General features: G+C 38.6%; 1 protein-coding gene across 1 annotated transcript in view; it reads right to left on the bottom strand.

The window, feature by feature from the left end:
• The window catches only part of DDC (dopa decarboxylase), a 696,490-nt gene that overhangs the window by 205,107 nt on the left and 471,638 nt on the right, over positions 1–19,745 (bottom strand). Inside the window, exon 8 of the mRNA XM_044064799.1 lies at positions 9,169–9,263. Coding sequence (XP_043920734.1) covers positions 9,169–9,263 — 95 coding nt within the window. The remainder of the gene's footprint in view (positions 1–9,168; positions 9,264–19,745) is intronic.

The raw sequence follows: 19,745 nt of genomic DNA, 5'->3' as shown, positions 1-19,745 counted from the left end.
TGTTTTCAGTTTGTGATACCCTTATTACAATCGTGATTAGTATTTAATGGTGCATTTTCAAGTAAAATCAGTTTGCCGATGTCTTGATACAATGACAAACGTACTTACTGATTTTGTTAACTGTACTTCATATTTTCATTCTTAGTTAAGGTCTTCAGTTTCCATTGCAGTGTTGAATTCTTGTTTTCTTATTCATCTTCAAAGGTTTTGGGCCACATTTGTTCAGTTTTGTTTTAGAAGGTTTAATGCTTTCTTTACACGTTAGTAGCATGATTAAATATTCCTTTATGCCTGTATGTGGATAACTAAACTACACTAGTAAGTATAATTCTTCATATTACATGTTTTTGTGTACGTTTCTTCTACGATATATGACTATGGAATATGTAGGACTGCATGTAGTCCTCAAAAAAACATAAAAGTGTTGTTTCCACGAAATAAGGCCTTTCCTATCAAAACAAGGCATGAGAATCTTGAAAATACAGCCAGTTTTCATCTTTATTGTAATTACTAATGAAATCATAAGCCAGATTAACAAAATCATGAAGTGTAATGGTTACCTTATTTGTGTGAACTGGAAACTAAAATTTATAGCGAGCAATAAAATGATCTCATAGAGACTTACGAGGTATGTAGTCCAGGAAACCTTTGAGGATCCAAGTCCAATTTCCAAAGAGGACTGTCTGGTTAAGTGACCTGTTCAGAGTTACACAGTAGGTAAGTGGAAGCTAAGGGAATTGCCCTCATGATCAAACCACACCAACCATGGTAAAAACTGATATACCCACACCCACTTGTAGGTTATTGCTTAATTGTCTCACTGTGCTATAGTATTAGTTCTAATGTTACATTATTATCCTGTGACTGATGATTCTCCATAAATACTAACTGAAAGAGGACCTTAAATGGAGACACACACTTTGTACTCTAGAAGAATTCATGCAAATAGTTTGACATTGATATTTATTAGGGAGCACTGGGCTTCTGTTAACTATGTTGGTATTAAATATTTTAGATATAAAACTCAGTTTATATTGGTGAATTTGGATTTTGTATTGGATCAGATAAAACCTGAGGCAGATTGCCTAAACTACATTTCTGTACATTGACAGAAGTCCATTATCATGATGAATGTGCTCCCAAAATAATTTTTATTTGTAATTCTTTTGGTAAAATAAGTAATAAGACTTTTTAATTAATAAATTACTTGCTTATTTTATTTGAAACAGTAAACTGGTTAAAAGAAACTTTAATAGCTTAGCTGAGCCCATGACTAAATGTAGTTTAAAGATTATTCAACAAATAATGCCATATAGAATGTGAAAGCTTTTGAATATTTGTTGAAGTAAATTAAATGGTCCTTATTCTGACTCTAAATATAGACTTAAATCCCCTACCTTTTCGTAAAGTATCTGATAATAATACATTTGCCTTTGATTATGGTCCAGCTAATTAAAAATGCATGACAACTCACGGAAGATTTCAAGATGTTAAAATATTTTTGTTATGTCAGCATTTTTTGTGATTTAGTTATAAATGGCAAGTTTATATCAACACAATTTACTTACAAAATGAATAAAACGGCAACTTCCTAATAATCATACTTTATCTATCAACCTTTGTTACACTGCAATCTTTAAAATATTAATTATCTGTTGTATAATACAAACATATTCAGTTCAGCTTAGCCCTTTCATGCATACATACTCTCATATACTATTTCAGTATTGTATCAAAATACCAATGCTTCTTTAGTGGAATACTGATCTGAATTTTTTTTTTTTTTCAAACAGAACATATACTATTGTAGACAACAGGAAAAAAAACAGCATCCAAACACTGGTGCAAATGTTTATTAAAACCTCTAGTGCCTCGGCAGTAGCCTTCAAAGGAGAAAATTTATTGCAGGTACCAGTTGTTTGAATTATTTAATTTTTATTAATCGTTTTGTATCAAACTGTATGCTGGTGAAATAATAATAATAAAAATGGAATGTTCTGAGGTGTTAAAATCATAACATTTTTTGCATGACTGTTATCTTTGTACATGATATATTTATAATTTATTTGATTCGATCTCTCTCTTGCTTTACTGTTTTTTAATCTGTGTAAAACTCAATAAACAATTTCTGCTTAAGAAGATTTATTTGCTCCATTGTGTTCATCTGGTTAGTATCACTGTGTTATTCTGCTTGTCATAATATATTTTATAGTGCCTGACAGGCAACAGAAGATGCTAATTTTCAGAACAGCCGTACAGTATTACTGTATGTTCCTAGTGACTGAACCACCCTAGGTTATACGTTGCGTGCATCACTGTTATCAAAAAGTTTGCTTTGTTAAACTGGTATATGTTTTCATCTTGAGAAATATTAGATAATCTCTTCTGTCTATAAGCAGCTTTACATTTAAACACGTTATGCTTAGATCGCAGAGCAAATGAGGATAACTTAAGTGTACCTTTGGCATGTTGCTCCATATTGTGCTGGGCATCTGAACATGATGCCTTGACTGAAATGGAAGCAATGTCCAACAGGAATAGCTAAACCATCCCTATTACAAAGCATGTCTATGTTTCTGTTTTCTTAGAAAAGATCCAATTAATGCTGTTATTAGGAGACTTTAAGAAGCTTCAGTTATGTTTGAACTGACCTCTAACTAACAAAATAGCGTTTTATTCTGTTTGATATAGGTAGTTTATAATCACTGGACTTGGGAATTTTTCCCAGCACAGTTGGTATTATGGGTAGTATGCAAAACATTGTTTTCCTTTTGTTAGCTGTTTTTGATGTTTTTTTTTAAACATGGTAAAGGGATTACACTATCAGAACAAATAGGAAATCCTTTCACTTCTAGTGATGGTAAAGGAATGACATGTTCTTCAGGTAAGTAACTACTTGGACCCGATGTTCTAATAATCTGCTCACATGAGTATACTCCAGTCCTGAGCCTAAATTGACTTTTGATTTCTAAAACACATAAGAATGCTTATAGAAGATTATTATTGGTCTAGCTAATTTGTCCATTTGCTGTAGCTAGCAATTCATAGCACAAATTCCCCTCATAGCTCCCCATTTATTCCACTTACTGCATGTACTTCTGAATATTGCCATTAGATTGCTTTTTTCCAGCTGTTTAGGAAGCTATTACAAATGTGCACCACCCTTTATACGAAACAGCATTTCCTCGAGTGCACACTGTAGATAGATAGATTGCTACCTCCTTTTGGTGGCTGGCTCCCTCTTTCTGCTCTTCCATGCTTCCAGTTCTGACTTGTTCCTTTACAAGTCTCCTGAGTAATTATGCATACATGACTATGCCCAGGGAGTAGGTTCTACTACAAGCACTCAAGTCCTCAGTGCTCAGAGATCACTATCTCAAAACCAGGAGCTCAAGCAGCTTGCAAATTGCACAGGCTGCTGCTTATCCTCAGACTCACATATTAGTTCAGGCAAGCAGCTGCCACACCTAACCTGGACACCTTATTTAGTTTGAATGAAGTAAGTGCAGCAGCTGTAGGGAGACAGTGGGAGGAATTTTAGGGTTATGGGAGAGGAGGAGGATTTTAGGGTAAGGGAATGAGAAGGATGTTTTAGGGTTAGGGAGTGAGTGAGGAGTTTTAGGGTGAGAGAGCAAGAGGAGTGTATTAGGTTTAGGGAGTGGGAATGTACTTTAGGGTTAGGTAGCGAGAAAGGAGTTTTAGGGTTAGGGAGTGGAAAAGGCATTTAGGGTTAGGAAGTGATTGTGGAATTTAGTTTTAGAGAGAGAGAGAGAGAGAGTTGGAGTTTTAGGGTTAGGGAGTGAAGAATCATGTTAGGAACTGGGTAGGAGTTTTAGGGTTAGACTTGGGACTTTAAAGGTTTAAAAGGTTTGGGTGTTGTGAGGGCTAGATAGTTAAGTAAGATCAAGTTAGTGGGAGTTACAGCACTTGCCTTTTCAAGCAAGTGGCAACAAGCAAATGTGTCATGAGATAAAAGCGTGCGGGCAGTTGTGGTAAACCCTGTGGAGTATAACGTCCAGCCTATCCAGTCTATTTCTTCATATTCATAACCCTCCCAATCCATTCACTAGCCTGGTAGTCTCCTTCTGCACACTTTCTCATAGTTTTCCTTACTCCTCACTGTATAGTTTTTAAAATAGGATGTAGTGTTCCAACTGTGCCTTACCAGAGGTGGAGAAGCTCATAGCAGGATGAAGCGATGGAAAATTCCACTATAGCTTGCAGTATTCTAGCTGTGTGTCACCAGTGATCTGCAGAAGAGAAGAATGTCCTCCTGATCCACTGTCTCAGGAGGTGCTGCCCAACATTCTGTTAGTCTTGGCTGCTGATTTTTTTTTTGTTCACAATGCTCCTTAAGATTCATCTCTGCTGAGATTATTATAATGTTTTCCCTTCCCATTATTTGTAAGCTGACTATCCCAAAATCTATATACTTTAGTCGCTAGGCTGTAGCTGCCCAGATAAAGGACCTAAAATTTCTCACCACGGAATCTTCACCTTTTAATTTGTGCTACTAGTGGCTGGTTAAGTTGAATCTTCCCTGATTAATGGTTGTCCCATATTTGTATCATATTACAAGAGGTTAACTCTGTTCTTGCTGTGCAGTTTCATGTCAGATTTAAATACATTGAAGAGAATATGTCAGAGAAGTGATCTGCGTAACTCATCACTGCTCGCTACTGCTTCCTCTAAAAACAGTCCTGCATTTTTAGTTTCTGTTTTATACACTCTACTTAGCACTCAACAAATCAGTTTTATTACCCAGCTCTTCCCCTCTTGGTTTGTAAGTAACCTGCCATGCGTGTGTGTGTGTGTGTGTGTGTGTGTGTGTGTGTGTGTGTGTGTGTGTGTGTGTGTGTGTGTGTGTGTGTGTGTGTGTGTGTGTGTGTGTGTGTGTGTGTGTGTGTGTGTGTGTGTGTGTGTGTGTGTGTGTGTGTGTGTGTGTGTGTGTGTGTGTGTGTGTGTGTGTGTGTGTGTGTGTGTGTGTGTGTGTGTGTGTGTGTGTGTGTGTGTGTGTGTGTGTGTGCGTGTGTGTGTGCGTGTGTGTGTGTGTATGTGTGTGTGTGTGTGTGTGTGTGTGTGTGTGTGTGTGTCTGTGTGTGTGTGTGTGTGTGTGTGTGTGTGTGTGTGTGTGTGTGTGTGTGTGTGTGTGTGTGTGTGTGTGTGTGTGTGTGTGTGTGTGTGTGTATGTGTGTGTGTGTGTGTGTGTGTGTGTGTGTGTGTGTGTGTGTGTGTGTGTGTGTGTCTGTGTGTGTGTCTGTGTGTGTGTGTCTGTGTGTGTGTGTGTGTGTGTGTGTGTGTGTGTGTGTGTGTGTGTGTGTGTGTGTGTGTGTGTGTGTGTGTGTGTGTGTGTGTGTGTGTGTCTGTGTGTGTGTGTGTGTCTGTGAGTGTGAGTGTGTGTGTGTGTGTGTGTGTGTGTCTGTGTGTCTGTGTGTGTGTGTCTGTGAGTGTGTGTGTGTGTGTGTGTGTCTGTGTGTCTCATTGTGTGTGTGTCTGTGTGTCTGTGTGAGTGTGTGTGTGTGTGTGTGTGTATGTCTGTGAGTCTGTGTGTGTGTGTGTGTGTGTGTGTGTGTGTGTGTGTGTGTGTGTGTGTGTGTGTGTGTGTGTGTGTGTGTGTGTCTGTGTGTGTGTGTGTGTGTGTGTGTGTGTGTGTGTGTGTGTGTGTGAGTGTGTGTGTGTGTGTGTGTGTGTGTGTGTGTGTGTGTGTGTGTGTGTGTGTGTGTGTATATGTGTGTGTGTGTGTGTGTGTGGGGGGGGGCAAAGTGAAAGAATATAATATAGCTCAGATATATGACATGACATGGATTTCCTTATCCAGCTTCTCATTTACGCAGTTATGAAACCGTATAATGTGTGTTATGATCTTCTGCCAATAAAATAATGAAGAATGATGTTATAATGAGATGGCTGTCCTCCAAACATTTGGAAGTTTTTCTTCATTACCATTGATATATTTTTTGACTACCACTAACATAAAGCTTTTCGGTCTATAACTTCTGATATTGCTTTTTATTTCTTCTTGTTTATACCGACTATGGCACATCTCCATACTTGGGTATCACACTGTTAGCTATTGACTTGTTGAATAGCTCTTCCATAGGATCTGTCAACGCTCTAAGTATTTTTGGAGGTAACTCAAACTGCTCCTAAATGTTGCATCCCCTTACTATAAGGAGATCACTCCCACTTTCTTGTTTTTCTTACACTGACTGTCCATCTTTCACCCTTTTCAACTTTCTTCCTTCCTGGTAACAGTCTTCTGCACCACTTCTGTTTCAAGAATCACTAAGTCAAGCACTGAACACATATTTGGGTGCCTATGTCAATGAGTTTTACTATGAAATATAAGCAAAACCAGATAATAACAAAACTTAAATGCAATAGCTATATCTGGTACCATTCCTTACTTAGTAAAATCTTACAAATAGCATTTTTTAGAATGATACATTTAATAAACTGATTCTGGGCAGACTTTTCCCATTTATTTATTTTTTTTTCTTTAACTTTTTACTTTTTAATTTTTTAACAACTCATTGATGTGTGTATATTTATTATTGGCACTTTAAAATTATTCACCCATTATTTATTTGGTTAATTAGTGTGATTTTTGGATAGGCTGTTTTAAACTGAATTAACTATAAGTTGTTTATTGAGACTTGAATTTTAACAATGATGAAGTCCCAGGAACTAAAGGAGTAAAGGTGATTAGTCTATTTTATTGTTTTTTTTCTCATTAAAGTTTTTTTCTCTTGGTTACTAGTGCCCTGTTCATTCTGTGACTTATAAGGTGTACAGTTGGACTATTACTCAATGGTATTTCACTATATTTATAATCTTGAGAAAAAAACAGCCCAACAATATCCAAATATCTCTGCAAATATAGAAACACAATCCAAAGCTACAAAATATGCACAGACAAGGCTCCAGGTTCTCCAAAAACTTTCATATGAACAGACACAAGCGCTTTCACGAGATGCTTCTTCAGGTGTATATCACATTCAATCAGAACACCCTTCTTATACCCTTCAAATAAATTCATCTGGCAATATTCAATAATAAAAAGTATAAGCTAAGACTATAATAATATGATAGAATACTGGCATTAGTAATCACAGGCCTCTACCTACTTTCATAATTTTAAATTTAAGGTTATAGGTTGGTGTTTTGATAACCGAAGAGGAGGGGATATAAGTGGACGAACTGAAAGTTTAGAGACAGAATGGATAGTTAGGTTAAGGGCAAATACAGGGCATAGACTAAATGACCATGTGCCCATGAGATCCATCTTAAAAAGCAGACCACTATGTAGGTAGAGGCCTGTGATTACTAATGCCAGTATTCTATCATATTATTATAGTCTTATCTTATACTTTTTATTACTGAATATTGTTGCTCCTGTTTTTATTATTATATATTGTGAATGTTTTATTATGTATTATGAATGTTTTCAAACGCTTTTGAAAAGAAGCTTACGTGCTTATGAAATATATACCTTTAAATATATTTTGAAAAGGTCACATGACTTTATTTGAAGGTTATACGAAGGGTGTTCTGACTGAATGTGATATACACCTGAAGAAGCACCTCGTGAAAGCGCTCATGTCTGTTCACATTAAAGTTGGTGGAGAACCTGGAGCCCTGTCTGTGCATATTTTGTAGCTTTGGATATTTATAATCTTGTCTTATTTTGTCTTTTCCAGTTATTTTTACAGTGATTCATATCGGTTCAAAACATTTTCAGACTTTTCATTTTATTGGTTTATTATTCATAGTATTTCTTTCCTTGTGCCTCTGTTTGTTTATATAAACTCTGCTAAATTTCATTTTGGTACAACCAAAGAAGTTATAATCCCACTTTACTCAACACTAATTTGACCTGTCATTGAGTATAATATCCTGCCTATCATTCATGTCTCTAAACATCTAGACCAGTTGAAAGATCTTAGGGATTTTATTTACCGAGATAACCATATGTCTAGTAACCTGCGTTACCCTGCATGATTAAAAAGCTCTTTCCATATAATCAGTCTTGTAAAGGCTTCTGTGGTGTGATCCCTTTTATCTTTCTGACCTATGAAAGACCTTATACTTTTTTTATTTCCTTCATGTCTGTAGAAACACTGGTACAACTAGCACCAACTCTAGGACTGTACACCTTTAACACCACCTAAATGATATCTGCTGGCAAACAAGATTTTTAAACCATTTCATTTCCTGTGTTTGAGACAGACTCAGCTTGCACATCAAACATAGTATTTCCCCTAGCAATCTTCAAAACCAGACCTAGCAAATGGATGGGAGACCATGAATTTATACCATGGATATGTGGAAACATTCTGCATAGCAGTGGGAGACAACAGCCTATTATTATTATTATTATTACTATTATTATTATTATTATTATTATTATTATTATTATTATTATTATTATTATTCAGTGACACAGCTAAGCTTCTCAGTGTTCAGCCATGCCCTGACCATAGTATGTACCTATGCAGCTATGAACCTACGTTTGCTTTATACCTATTAACTGATTTTGATTGTAAAGTGCTTAGTTTTAAGTCTGTGAATAAAGCTAAACCAGATGAGCAGAAGATCAGGGCTGTGTGTGTGTGTGTGTGAGTGTGGGGGTGGGATCTTCCTGAAAAAAAAAACAACTTTAAAAGAAAAAGAGTAATGTTCAATGTTCTCCTGTATTTTTTTAAATTGAGATTCCAGGGCTTAAACCCAAAATTACAGTAGTGTGCTTTTCCTAAGATACAGTACCTTAGAATGAATGATATATAACTTATAAATGTGAGGATCCATGAGTTAGCCCTGCTTGGAGATGTATGAGAACTACACCTCAGTTATAGTTATCCATGTCTTTGCTTCCACAGAACAGTGTTTAAAACATTGGTACATCTGTTAATGTGCCATTTTGATATGTTATGCTCAAAGAAATGACGCTTGTTAGATCTGTTTTAGACTGTTCCAAGCACAGGGTTGCAAGCATGTTATAAGGAATGCTACAATAGTTGCAGTATGAAGGGAGGTCTATGGGCATTTGATTTGTCATTTTGAATTAAGATACTATGTCTACTAATTCTATTATTTCTCAAGTTCTATTGGAGTACATATCTGCATGTTTGCAAATGATATCACCACATCTAATGAGAAGTTGCTTACCTGTATTCCGTTAAGAAGATACCTGTACTCTGGGCAGATAAAAGCAGACCCTGCGTAGGCTGCATCAATATGCATCCACATGTTTTCTTCATTACCTGCAAGACAACAATGTATCCAAATAACTACTTATTTGTCACAGTCAGGCAGTTGACTAATTCATGGTACTTGCATTGAAATTAGCGAGTCTAAACGGCTGTGCAATAAGTATGTAATTCCTATTTCTAATGAGTGTTTATATTTTGAATGTATCATAAGGTTTTTTTGTCAGTCAAATGCTGGAAAGTTTTCATCATCTGTAGGAACAGCACAACTGAAAACAAAGTCCTTTGAATTCTACAAGTTCTACATTGTTAACATGCCTCTTAAAATGTCAAGTGTCAGCATTGCAAATGAGACCTGATACTGTTTTGTCAGTCAACATGCACTCCTGCACTGCTATTCCTATTGTCCTTGTCTCCCTTTCCTAGTATTCCATCATTATTATACATGCCCAAAATATTATGCTGTTTCCTGTGCCCTCAGCCTACTGAATAAGAATGTGAGAATCTGTAGAAAGTGTTAGAGATTCAATCTCCATCCTGTAAAAATACATATAGCTCATTTATAGTTATCCATGTCTATCCAGGTCATTTACTGCTAGCAGCGGTCTATCAATGGGAATCACATCCAGGTCATTTGTAGCTAGCAGTGGTCTATCAGTGGGAATCACATCCAGGTCATTTGTAGCTAGCAGCGGTCTATCAGTGGGAATCACATCCAGGTCATTTGTAGCTAGCAGTGGTCTATCAGTGGGAATCACATCCAGGTCATTTGTAGCTAGCAGCGGTCTATCAGTGGGAATCACATCCAGGTCATTTGTAGCTAGCAGCAGTCTATCAATGGGAATCACATCTAGGTCATTTGCAGCTAGCAGCGGTCTATCAGTGGGAATCACATCCTGGTTGTTTGTAGCTAGCAGCTGTCTGTCAATGGGAATCACATCCAGGTCATTTGTAGCTAACAGCGGTTTATCAGTGGGAATCACTGAGCTTGAACTTTGTTCTACGACATGCTTAAGGACAGAGCTTTCAAGAAAGAGCATAAAATAGAAGAAAATCTCACAGTGCTAGATGAAGTCAGTTGTCTCCATGGCTTGCTCTATAATCTCAATAATTTAAACTGCTAAATTATATTGAAAAAGTAGTCTAGGCAATGTGCTTTGTGGTATATAGAGAAGTTAATTTGCTGATAGATGACAGAAGAAAATGAAATGGCTAGCAGAAAGTAAACAATATAGCAGTGGAGTAAAGTCATGAGCCAGAGTGGGGTGGCCATAGTGCTCCGTGATTATTCACTACAGATCTGTGGAAACTGATGTAGTTTAATGCTTCAGAGGTGACAAACCACTTGGAGAAAGTAAATGTTGAGCTGTGAAATATGACAAGATTGTTTACACCATGTCTGAAATGCTTAGAAGTGACTGTAGTGGATGATGCAAAGTCCTTACATGATCAACAAATAGTCATGGGACCTGATAAACATAAATTATCTGTGATTTTGAAAAAAAGAAAGGAGAGACAATAAAACAAATTCATCAGGAAAGCAACTGATTGGAATGGAGGATAATGCAAGGAGAAAAATCTGAGGTTGTACAGAGTCTTTGAAAGTGAGGAAGGGTCAGGTTTGATGGACTATGTGAAAACCAAGATGATGGACTGGAGAGGTTTTATGACTGCTTTGCTAAGGATTGCAATGGTGAAGTACTTTCCAAAATCTCAGCCAGATGTTAAATATAGGAAGCCAAGACCTATACAGCTAATTTTTTTTGACATATTATAAGAATGAGCAAGAAATCTAGTAATTCTGTCAACCTGGTAGAAGGTTGTCAGTGGCTGGAAGATGTGAATATGTTGAACACCATTATTCCAAGGTAACTCTAAAAAACTGACCTGACTTGAGATTTGTGAATGCAATAAAACAGTGTAAATGAAGGAAGCTGAAGTGTGAATTGACATTTCCTGCAATTTTTAAATGTTTTGGACTGCTGGTGTTTTCTTGATTTTTGAAATTTTGGATGAAACTATAGCAAAGATAAAGGGATTGCCACATAAACTAGATCAATTACAAGCTAAGCAAGAGGACACATGGATGATTAGAGTGAAAGAGAGTGGTACTTCTAGACAAACAAAAAAAAGGTGGGAAGGAAACATGAATCTGGTGGAGAAAAGATGACCGCTAAGGTGAATAAGATAACAGAGTGGTATGATGGTTTTGTTTTATTTGTTTTTGTTTACCACAATACAGTACTGATCTCCATGGACCTTCTTCAGATTCAGCTTGAGTGCGCTGCTTGGTTAAGTGACTTGCTCAGCGTCACACAGTTAGGCAATGGAGGTTGAGTGAATCAAACCCTGAATGAATATATGGACTATGCAGTAAGAATATTTACAGTAGTTATTCATTTATTTTTAAAGTGCTCAGGCTTGGCTGGAATGTTCAGCCAGTAGATCACTGGAAAGGGTAAACTGTGGCATAGAAGCAATTATGCTTTGCTCTACAGATAGAAGCAGAATCGATATTAATATATTTAAGTAAGTACATGTAACAAATAAGATTTGAGGTAATCCAAACAATTACCAACAATATGAAAATCAAGACCACTGGTTCAGACCCAAAAGTATTTGATTCTCTAGCACCTCTGTACAAGACCTTCCAGGCATTACAAGATTTGAGGTAATGTTTACTCATACTGTTTAGACAGTATATTATTTGGTGAAATATTAACTTTGAATTGAACTATGGTGAAGTGTAACCATATCACTGAATAATTATGATATTTATTGAAGTTGTTTAACTGCTATAAAATATGGTGAAGTACAAGCCATGTGAAAGGTTGTGTGTGTGTGTGTGTGTGTGTGTGTGTGTGTGTGTGTGTGTGTGTGTGTGTTTGATAGAGAGAGAGACTATGTTATATATTTGTTTTGATGCCAATATTTAATAGCAAAGTAATAATCTTTTTTATTTTCTTTTGGTCCTCTGCTGTTAATATTCAACCATTCCCCCTCATTCCCATATTTGCCCATTCATTCATCTCTCATTCTTTACTGGACAAAGGCTCTCCCTCTGCAGGAAAATAGTAACTTAATGACTTATAAATCAATAAGAGTGCAGAGCTCCCCTCCCTCCTCCTCCTCATTTGTTCATGATGGGATTTAGTTAACTCCTGCTGAAGTCTTCAGGTCACCCCCCCCCCCTGAAAAGCCATTTCCCTTTTAAGAGAAGTGTGAGCCAGAGAGCAAGCATTACATATACAGTTAGGGGGTATTTATTTATTTATTTTTGTATGGAGGAGATGGGAATCCAAATTAAGCAGAACTTAGCTGATATCACAGTAATCACCACACATAATGCCAGCCTGTTCAAGCCGTTATTCCCTCACTATCAAGAAGAGTGGTAGCCTGTCTTGAGCAAGGGGATCATGTTCCAGCCTCCATTGGGGTTTGTCCCAGTATTCAACAGAACCAAGCCCCTCTCCCTTGATGGGTGAGTTGATGTAATCCACTCAATCCCTTCCCATCCAACTCTTCTAGCTGATTAGCTGATAAATGAACTTCGGTTGCCAAGGTGACTGTCAGCGATCCATCTCCATGGAACCAGGGCTTAGCAGAGTGATAATGTCTGGTATCAATACCAAAACTACGCATAGTCCACACACCTGTGCCTCACAGCCACTAAGGCTTCACCATAAACCCAACATATTAGTCATAGGAGACTTCATTGTGAGACACACTGATGTGCCCCTCACCAGGCTGGATAAGGAGAAAGTCACTGTTAGTTGACTGTCAAGGGCCAGAATCCACCATATCACATATGCACTCTAGTCTCTCAGCAACAGGTACTGCTATGACTCTGTCATAGTCCATGTTGGCATGAATGACTTGAGATGTACCTCTCTGGACTATATGAAGAGAGACATGATTGAGCTCGCTGATTATGTTTTGCAGCTAGGTATGTCCCTAGCCTTAAGCAGCATTCTGCCATCACCCAGAATGATGCCTCAATGCAAACAGAAAATTATTGACTTTAGCAATTAGCTTAGTTTCTGGTGTCATTCCACGGGGATCCAGTACCTGACAACCTGGGAAAATAAGATCGACAGACACGATGCTTTGCCAGAGATGGCCTGCATCTGTCTCACCTCAGCTTTAGGCTTCCGATAAAGGCTCTTGCTTCCCCTATAGTGCCTTTTTTAGAAAATGTGATGAGGTTAAAACTACCAACATAAAAATTTAAACAAAACACAAATTAAAGGTTATGCTGCTAAATGCTAGGAGTCTAAACATGAAACTCCACTCATTGCAAGCACTCCTAACCCTGGAAAATGCTGAGATCTGTGCAGTCACAGAAACCTGGTTCAAAGCTGCGGAGTGCACTCCAGCCTTACCTGGTTACTCATCCTATCATATAATCATTCCTAAAACCATGGGCAGTAAAGCCAAAGGAGGTGGAGTTTCAGTATACATTAAAGACATACACATCTCCAGGCTGGTCAAACAGTATGACGCACAGGAGACATTCCAGGTGCAGTTAATCATTGACAAGACCCCTGTTTAAATCATAGCTAGCTACTGAAACCCAAATCTGACTCAAGAAGCCCAATCTGCCTATTTGGACCTGTTCGAATTTATCAAGATTCAACCCTTTACCCTGATTCTGGGTGACTTTAACTTCCCAAACATAGATTGGAAGAACTACTCATGCCAGAACACATATACCCCAAAGATTCCTTGATTTTGTCAATGCAAATGCCTTAGAACAGCTAGTTGATAACCCCACAAGAGGTGATAATATCTTGGACTTAGTATTAACCAACACAAGTAACCACTGAAGCATCCCTATAGTATCATCCTCCCTGGTAAGATCTGACCATAAAGCAGTCAATTTCAAAGTCACCATCTCCCTCAACCCCCCTCTAGCTAGGATCAGACAGAACAACTTCTCTAAAGCTGATTACAGCCTCCTGAGGGATGGTATAAACAGTTTCACAGCCTACTCTTCCTCTGTAGGAACTGGCACCAATATCCAAAACTATATCAAAGCACTACATGAGCATTTACATAGATGCATGGAATCAGGAATACCTGACAGGACTAAATCATCCTCCACAAAGAAGAGTAAACTTATCTGGTGGACATCTGCAATAAATAAACTCTATAACAAAAGGAAAAAATTGCTGTCCAGGACCAACACGGAGGAGGTGCCCAATTGAAAGCAATGTCTCCTTAGCCTGAATAAGCAAATAAGAGCACTAGTCAAATCCTCTAAAGCCATCTTCGAGTCCAAATTAGTCACATCTGCTAGAGACAATCATAAGGCCTTCTTCACATATGTCTGTAACCTCAAAGGAAACACCCAGATCTGTTCAGAACTGATGGCCAAGGACACCAGATATACAAATGCCGTAGATAAAGCAAACTTGCTGGTAGACAGATTCAGTGAAAACTTTACCCTTCTGTCCCCCATCAGTAAATCAGGATATCCCCAGTACCTGCCCCCTTCCCCTTATATCTAGGGAACAGGTCATCACCGATCTCTCAAAGACAAATAATACAGCCTCCATGGGACCCGATAACATCCCAGGCTGCATCCCACGTGAACTCAAGGAACTTGCAGCACTATTAGGCACCCTATTCAACCAAATCCTGAGTACTGGTTTCATCCCAGCTGAGTGGAGGACAGCTACTGTCATCCATTTATACAAAGGTGGAGTGTCCACCGATCCAGGAAATTATAGAACTAGCCTGATCTGCAAGGCCATGGAATGGATTATCATGGACCTCATTAGCAACCTGCAAACACTTGATCCTACACAGTTTGGGAAGTCATGTTTGCTAAATTTGGTCAACTTCTTTGAGAAAGTCACCAAAGCCATTGACGAGGGGAAGACTGTGCACACCACCTACCTTGACCTGGCTAAAGCTTTTGTCACTATTCCCTGCTCAGGCATAATAGATAAACTCTCTCAACTAGGCATCAATCTATATGTTACCAGATGGGTAGCAAACTGGCTCACTGATAGAACCCATGTAGTCAAAATAGGGGAATCCACCTCAAGCAGTAGACCCGTAACAAGCAGCGTACACCATGGTTCAGTCTTGGGGCCTCTGTTATTTGGGATATGCTTTTCTGAGGTGCAGGTCAAAACCAGTGGGCTATGGCTGACCAGGTTTGCAGATGACTGCAAGCTGGGTGCTGTCAATAATTCCCCTAGTAAGGTGGACATCCTCCAAGAGGGTCTCACTCAGACAAATGACTGGTGCCAGAAACATGGCCTCAAGCTGAATACCAAAAAATGCATTATCATTCCCTTTGGGGAGAGTGACATCCCCACAAATTATTGCATTAATAACAATGTGCTAAGCCCACAATCTGTTGTGAGAGATCTGGGCACCCAGGTTGATAGCCACTTGACTTTTGACCACCATGTTGCTTCCATTGTACAGAAAGCCTTCTACATGGCCCACCTTGAGTGAATGGGTTGAGGGAAGTCTCAGTATAACATGTTTTCAGTCACCCTAAAAAAATTGGAATAAGTCAGAAGGATTTGTGATGAAATGCAGGTTACAAGAGTCAGGAACTGAGATCAGAATGCTTTGCTTGCAAAGGACAACAAAACTGTAACAGCTAGACATCACAATCAGGGGTCAGTAATTTCCCACATTTGGGAAAGGAAGTCTTTTTCTTTATGTTCTTTGTGTAAGTGCCCATTGCAACAAATGGTGTAAAACTGTACTTAGGATTTCTTATGATTCAGCTTTGGGATTCTTTCTTAGAAAGACGGTGTCCAATCAAAACTGTGTTCTAGAGACGTTTGTGAAAGTATCATAATCTGATGATTTAACTATTGTTCTACATTATGTAAATAGCAGCATACTTGGCAAGCCAGGACATAAAAATCTCATGTAGACCTCAATGAATATCAATATGAATGTTAATACTATAGAACCGATTGAGAACGTTTTGGGAAGAAGACCGAGCAAAGAGAGTGTCACAGTATTAATTTTAACTAAGTAAGACAGTTACACTAGTGTGGCCCAAATCTATACAAGTCAATAAGAGAAAGCAACTCAAACTGAATATCATCTATAAGTTATTTCTGTGGATTCATTACAGTGTGACGTGGATCACAGACCTGTGTATAAATTGGGTCTATATCATATTATCAAATTCCAAAGCATCGAACACCATAAGCTCGAACTTGGAATCTTGAAATATGATATCGAAAGCTCAGAACAGCAATTGTTTTCCCTGGGAAAATATTTGCTGTTCCGAGCAACACACACACAACACAAGCACACCAAAAAAACAGCAATCCACACACATACACTCAAAATCCTACATCTAACCCTACACTAAACTGTGCATACACTACTATCTATCCACTTACCTTAACCCAAACCCTAACTCTAAGGTCCATCACTATCACACTCTCACCTCACCCGCGCCCTAACCCTAACTCACCTAACCCATGCCCTAACCCTAAAGTCTGTCACTATTCCACACTCACCTCACCCACGCCCTAACCCTAACTCACCTAACCCATGCCCTAACCCTAACATCCGCGCAATCGCCTGCTTACCTGAACCCTACCTGTAACTTTCCATTACAGTGCTGAAAATAGCAAAGCCACAGAAACGGCCAACCAAATTCTTTCCCTAGGAAAAAATTCTGTGTTCTGCAGCTTCGCTATTTTCATCGATCGCTGTTTTGTGTTCGATATTAGAACATTTAATGTTTTCAAACTTCGATGTTCTAATACAGACCTGTGTAAATTCAGTATTCTTCTGACTGTTGTTACATGAATCACAGATCTGTGTGTAAAATTAAGTTTGGCAACAAGCTAAGTTGTCCCGGGACATCTTCATGGGGGGGTTAGGTTAATTTTAAAGGGGATTTAAGTGGTTTGGGGAGGTGGAAGGGTTAAATGGAGGCAGGGATGGTTGGGAGGAAATAAGATAACTATGGGGAGGGGCTTAAGAGGTTTAGTCTAGTGTAGTTGGGTTAAGCAATCACATTTCGGCGTGAACTTGCTATACTGCAGTTTCATGTCCTGACGACCAGGTGTTCTTTGGTCTGGTAGTCCTTGGTTTGGTGGTGGGCATGATGAGGTAAGTACCTAGGGTATAGAGTATGGTCATATGTATGTTGGTTAAAGGTATTTATTTATTTTTTTTGGAGGGATTGCATTCACAGATTTGGCATTCACAGGTTTTGTTAGTGTATTACTGTCATGCTTGTAAGGGGTAGAATAACATTATGGGGCTTTATTATTGTTGGTAGCATTAGGCAGCCAATAGACATAGCTTAAAGTGGTTGGTAAACTTTCGGTTGGTATTCTGGTCACTTGGTAGGTATAATTTCGGTCTTTTTCTGTAGTAGTGTCTGTGGGGAACAAGGGTAGTTTGGGGGTTTGTAGATCGGCGCTATGGAAATTGCAGGATTTTCCTAACATGTTCTGGGATGTATTCACTTGTTTCCCCTTTGTATAGCCCCATTAGTCTGAGGTAGCTTTCTTTAGCAGGGTTACTGCATTTAATGTGGAGTAGCATTGTTGAGGTGGAATGGTGAGGGCCCAGTGCAGTTGGCATCAAATGATAGCGATACGAATGTGTTGCGGTATGGGGAATCAGTAGATAGGATGCATTGTGGTTGATTTGAATATCCTTTTTTTTTTTTTTTTTTTTTTTTTCTAGATAGAGGCATTGGTGGCGTGTGGTTGAGGGGATGTTGCTGGGGATAGGGTTTTGGGTAGGTAGTCATCGGAATGTGCATTGGTGATGGTGGTGTACTGATTTGCGGTTTTCTTTTGTCAAGCTGAGAAGAGCTTTTCACGGGTTTTGGGTAGGGGAGCGTGACGGCTGCCCTGCACATGTGTGGTGCGACTTAATGGAGTGGGTCCCTGTCTTGATACAGGTTTTAGAATGAAAGGAACTCGGGTTGGAGGGAGCAGGTTTCTTAGCTGCCCAGAGTTTCATGTGGTGCACAATTTCTTTTCTCTTCCCCTCCCTCATTTTCACATTTTTGGCCCCCCTTCCCTCAAATGAGGGACGATGAAAGATTACCGTGGGTTTGGCCTTTATTCCCCTCTAGAGCAAGTACAGAGTTCAGTTGCTGTAGTGTGGGTTTGTTAGTTGAATTCTACCAGTGATGTTTGCTTGTGAGGCATGGTGGCCGCTGCAGTGTAAGTCATACCTTGTGGTTCCCTGCCAACACAATCTAATTTTCACAGCTTCTGAGTATTGGCTGGCTGTGGGAAAGGAGGGGGCTCGATCAAGGGAGTTTGTTGTTGCTTCGGTTTCTTTCTGTGGGCATTTGGGGGCTGGATGAAGGCTGGAGGGAGCCGTGATCGCCGTTTTTACAGGCTAGGAGGTTCACAGGGAAGGAGTGTGGGCTGTGCCTGAGGACAGTGTGGTCCGCGTATGCATGGAGTTGCGGGGGGAGGTGCCAGAGTAGCGTTAAGCTGTGCCCTTCGCAATAAAGTCATTTGGTGTAGAAGAATGCTAATCCTGAATGTTAATAAAGTGCATCTGACAAATCATAAACAAAAGGCTGTATTCAGTGTAAATAGTATTCCCGTGCCCAAGTTTTAAGACAGAGATACGTGGATTGGGAATAAATGAATACAACTGAGAGCAGTAAAGAAACCTGCATGCAAAATATAGTGTAAAGTGTGCTCTTAAGTTCTATAAACCATTGGTGTCAATCTAAATGAAACATGATTTCAGATACTGAAAAACAGATACACATATACATATAATTTGTATAGTTAATCTCATTCTAAAACAATGCAAAAACTATTTCAGCAAATATTATACTGCACTGTAGTATGTATCATGTAAATATAATGGGATAAAACTACTAAGTTTGTGAAACATATTTGTCCATATTATATAATATGTCAGGTATAGTCATACAGGTGCCATTTTGTTTTCCAAACTCAGTTAAAATTTGATGAAGCTGTACAATAGGCATGCAACAGAATGTATCTCGCCTAGGTTGTAAGGGGGGAAAGTAAACTGTTCCTCTGTAGTCAGAAGCGTGTATGAAGGCAGAAGAATAGCTAATATTAAAAATTAAAGAGAAGAAACACTGATTCATATTGTTTACTTAACTGTTAACTCAGTAAGTAAGAGTCAAGTTCTTTTCAAGCCATATTGTGGACCACTATTTGGTTAAGTGAGCTGCTCAGCTTCATTATATAGATTATATAGATTGAGGGAATCAAATCCACAGCAACATGATGAAGCCTTTTATCAGTTCATATACTTAATTGACCATGCTTACCTTAAGCAAGGAAACTGTCATCAGTTCATATACTTAATTCCCTGTGATATGTTTCCATGTCTTTTCTACAAAGGTGAAATAATTGATATCATCTGACCATGCTTACCTCAAACAAGGAAGCTGTCATTGGAGTTTGGTCAAATTATGTTTCAGTTCATGACACTGGTCATTACAAGGATATACTTTTTCTCTGGATGTAGATGGTACATGCAGTGTTTTTACTTAGAAAGTAGTGAAATATTTTTTTTTTGAAG

Source organism: Protopterus annectens, chromosome 3.part0 (genome assembly GCF_019279795.1).
Source record: "Protopterus annectens isolate FY-2018-M chromosome 3.part0, PAN1.0, whole genome shotgun sequence".
Taxonomy (NCBI): Eukaryota; Metazoa; Chordata; order Ceratodontiformes; family Protopteridae; genus Protopterus; species Protopterus annectens.
Note: the sequence above shows the minus strand (reverse complement) of the source record. Positions and strands in the feature narration are given on the sequence as shown.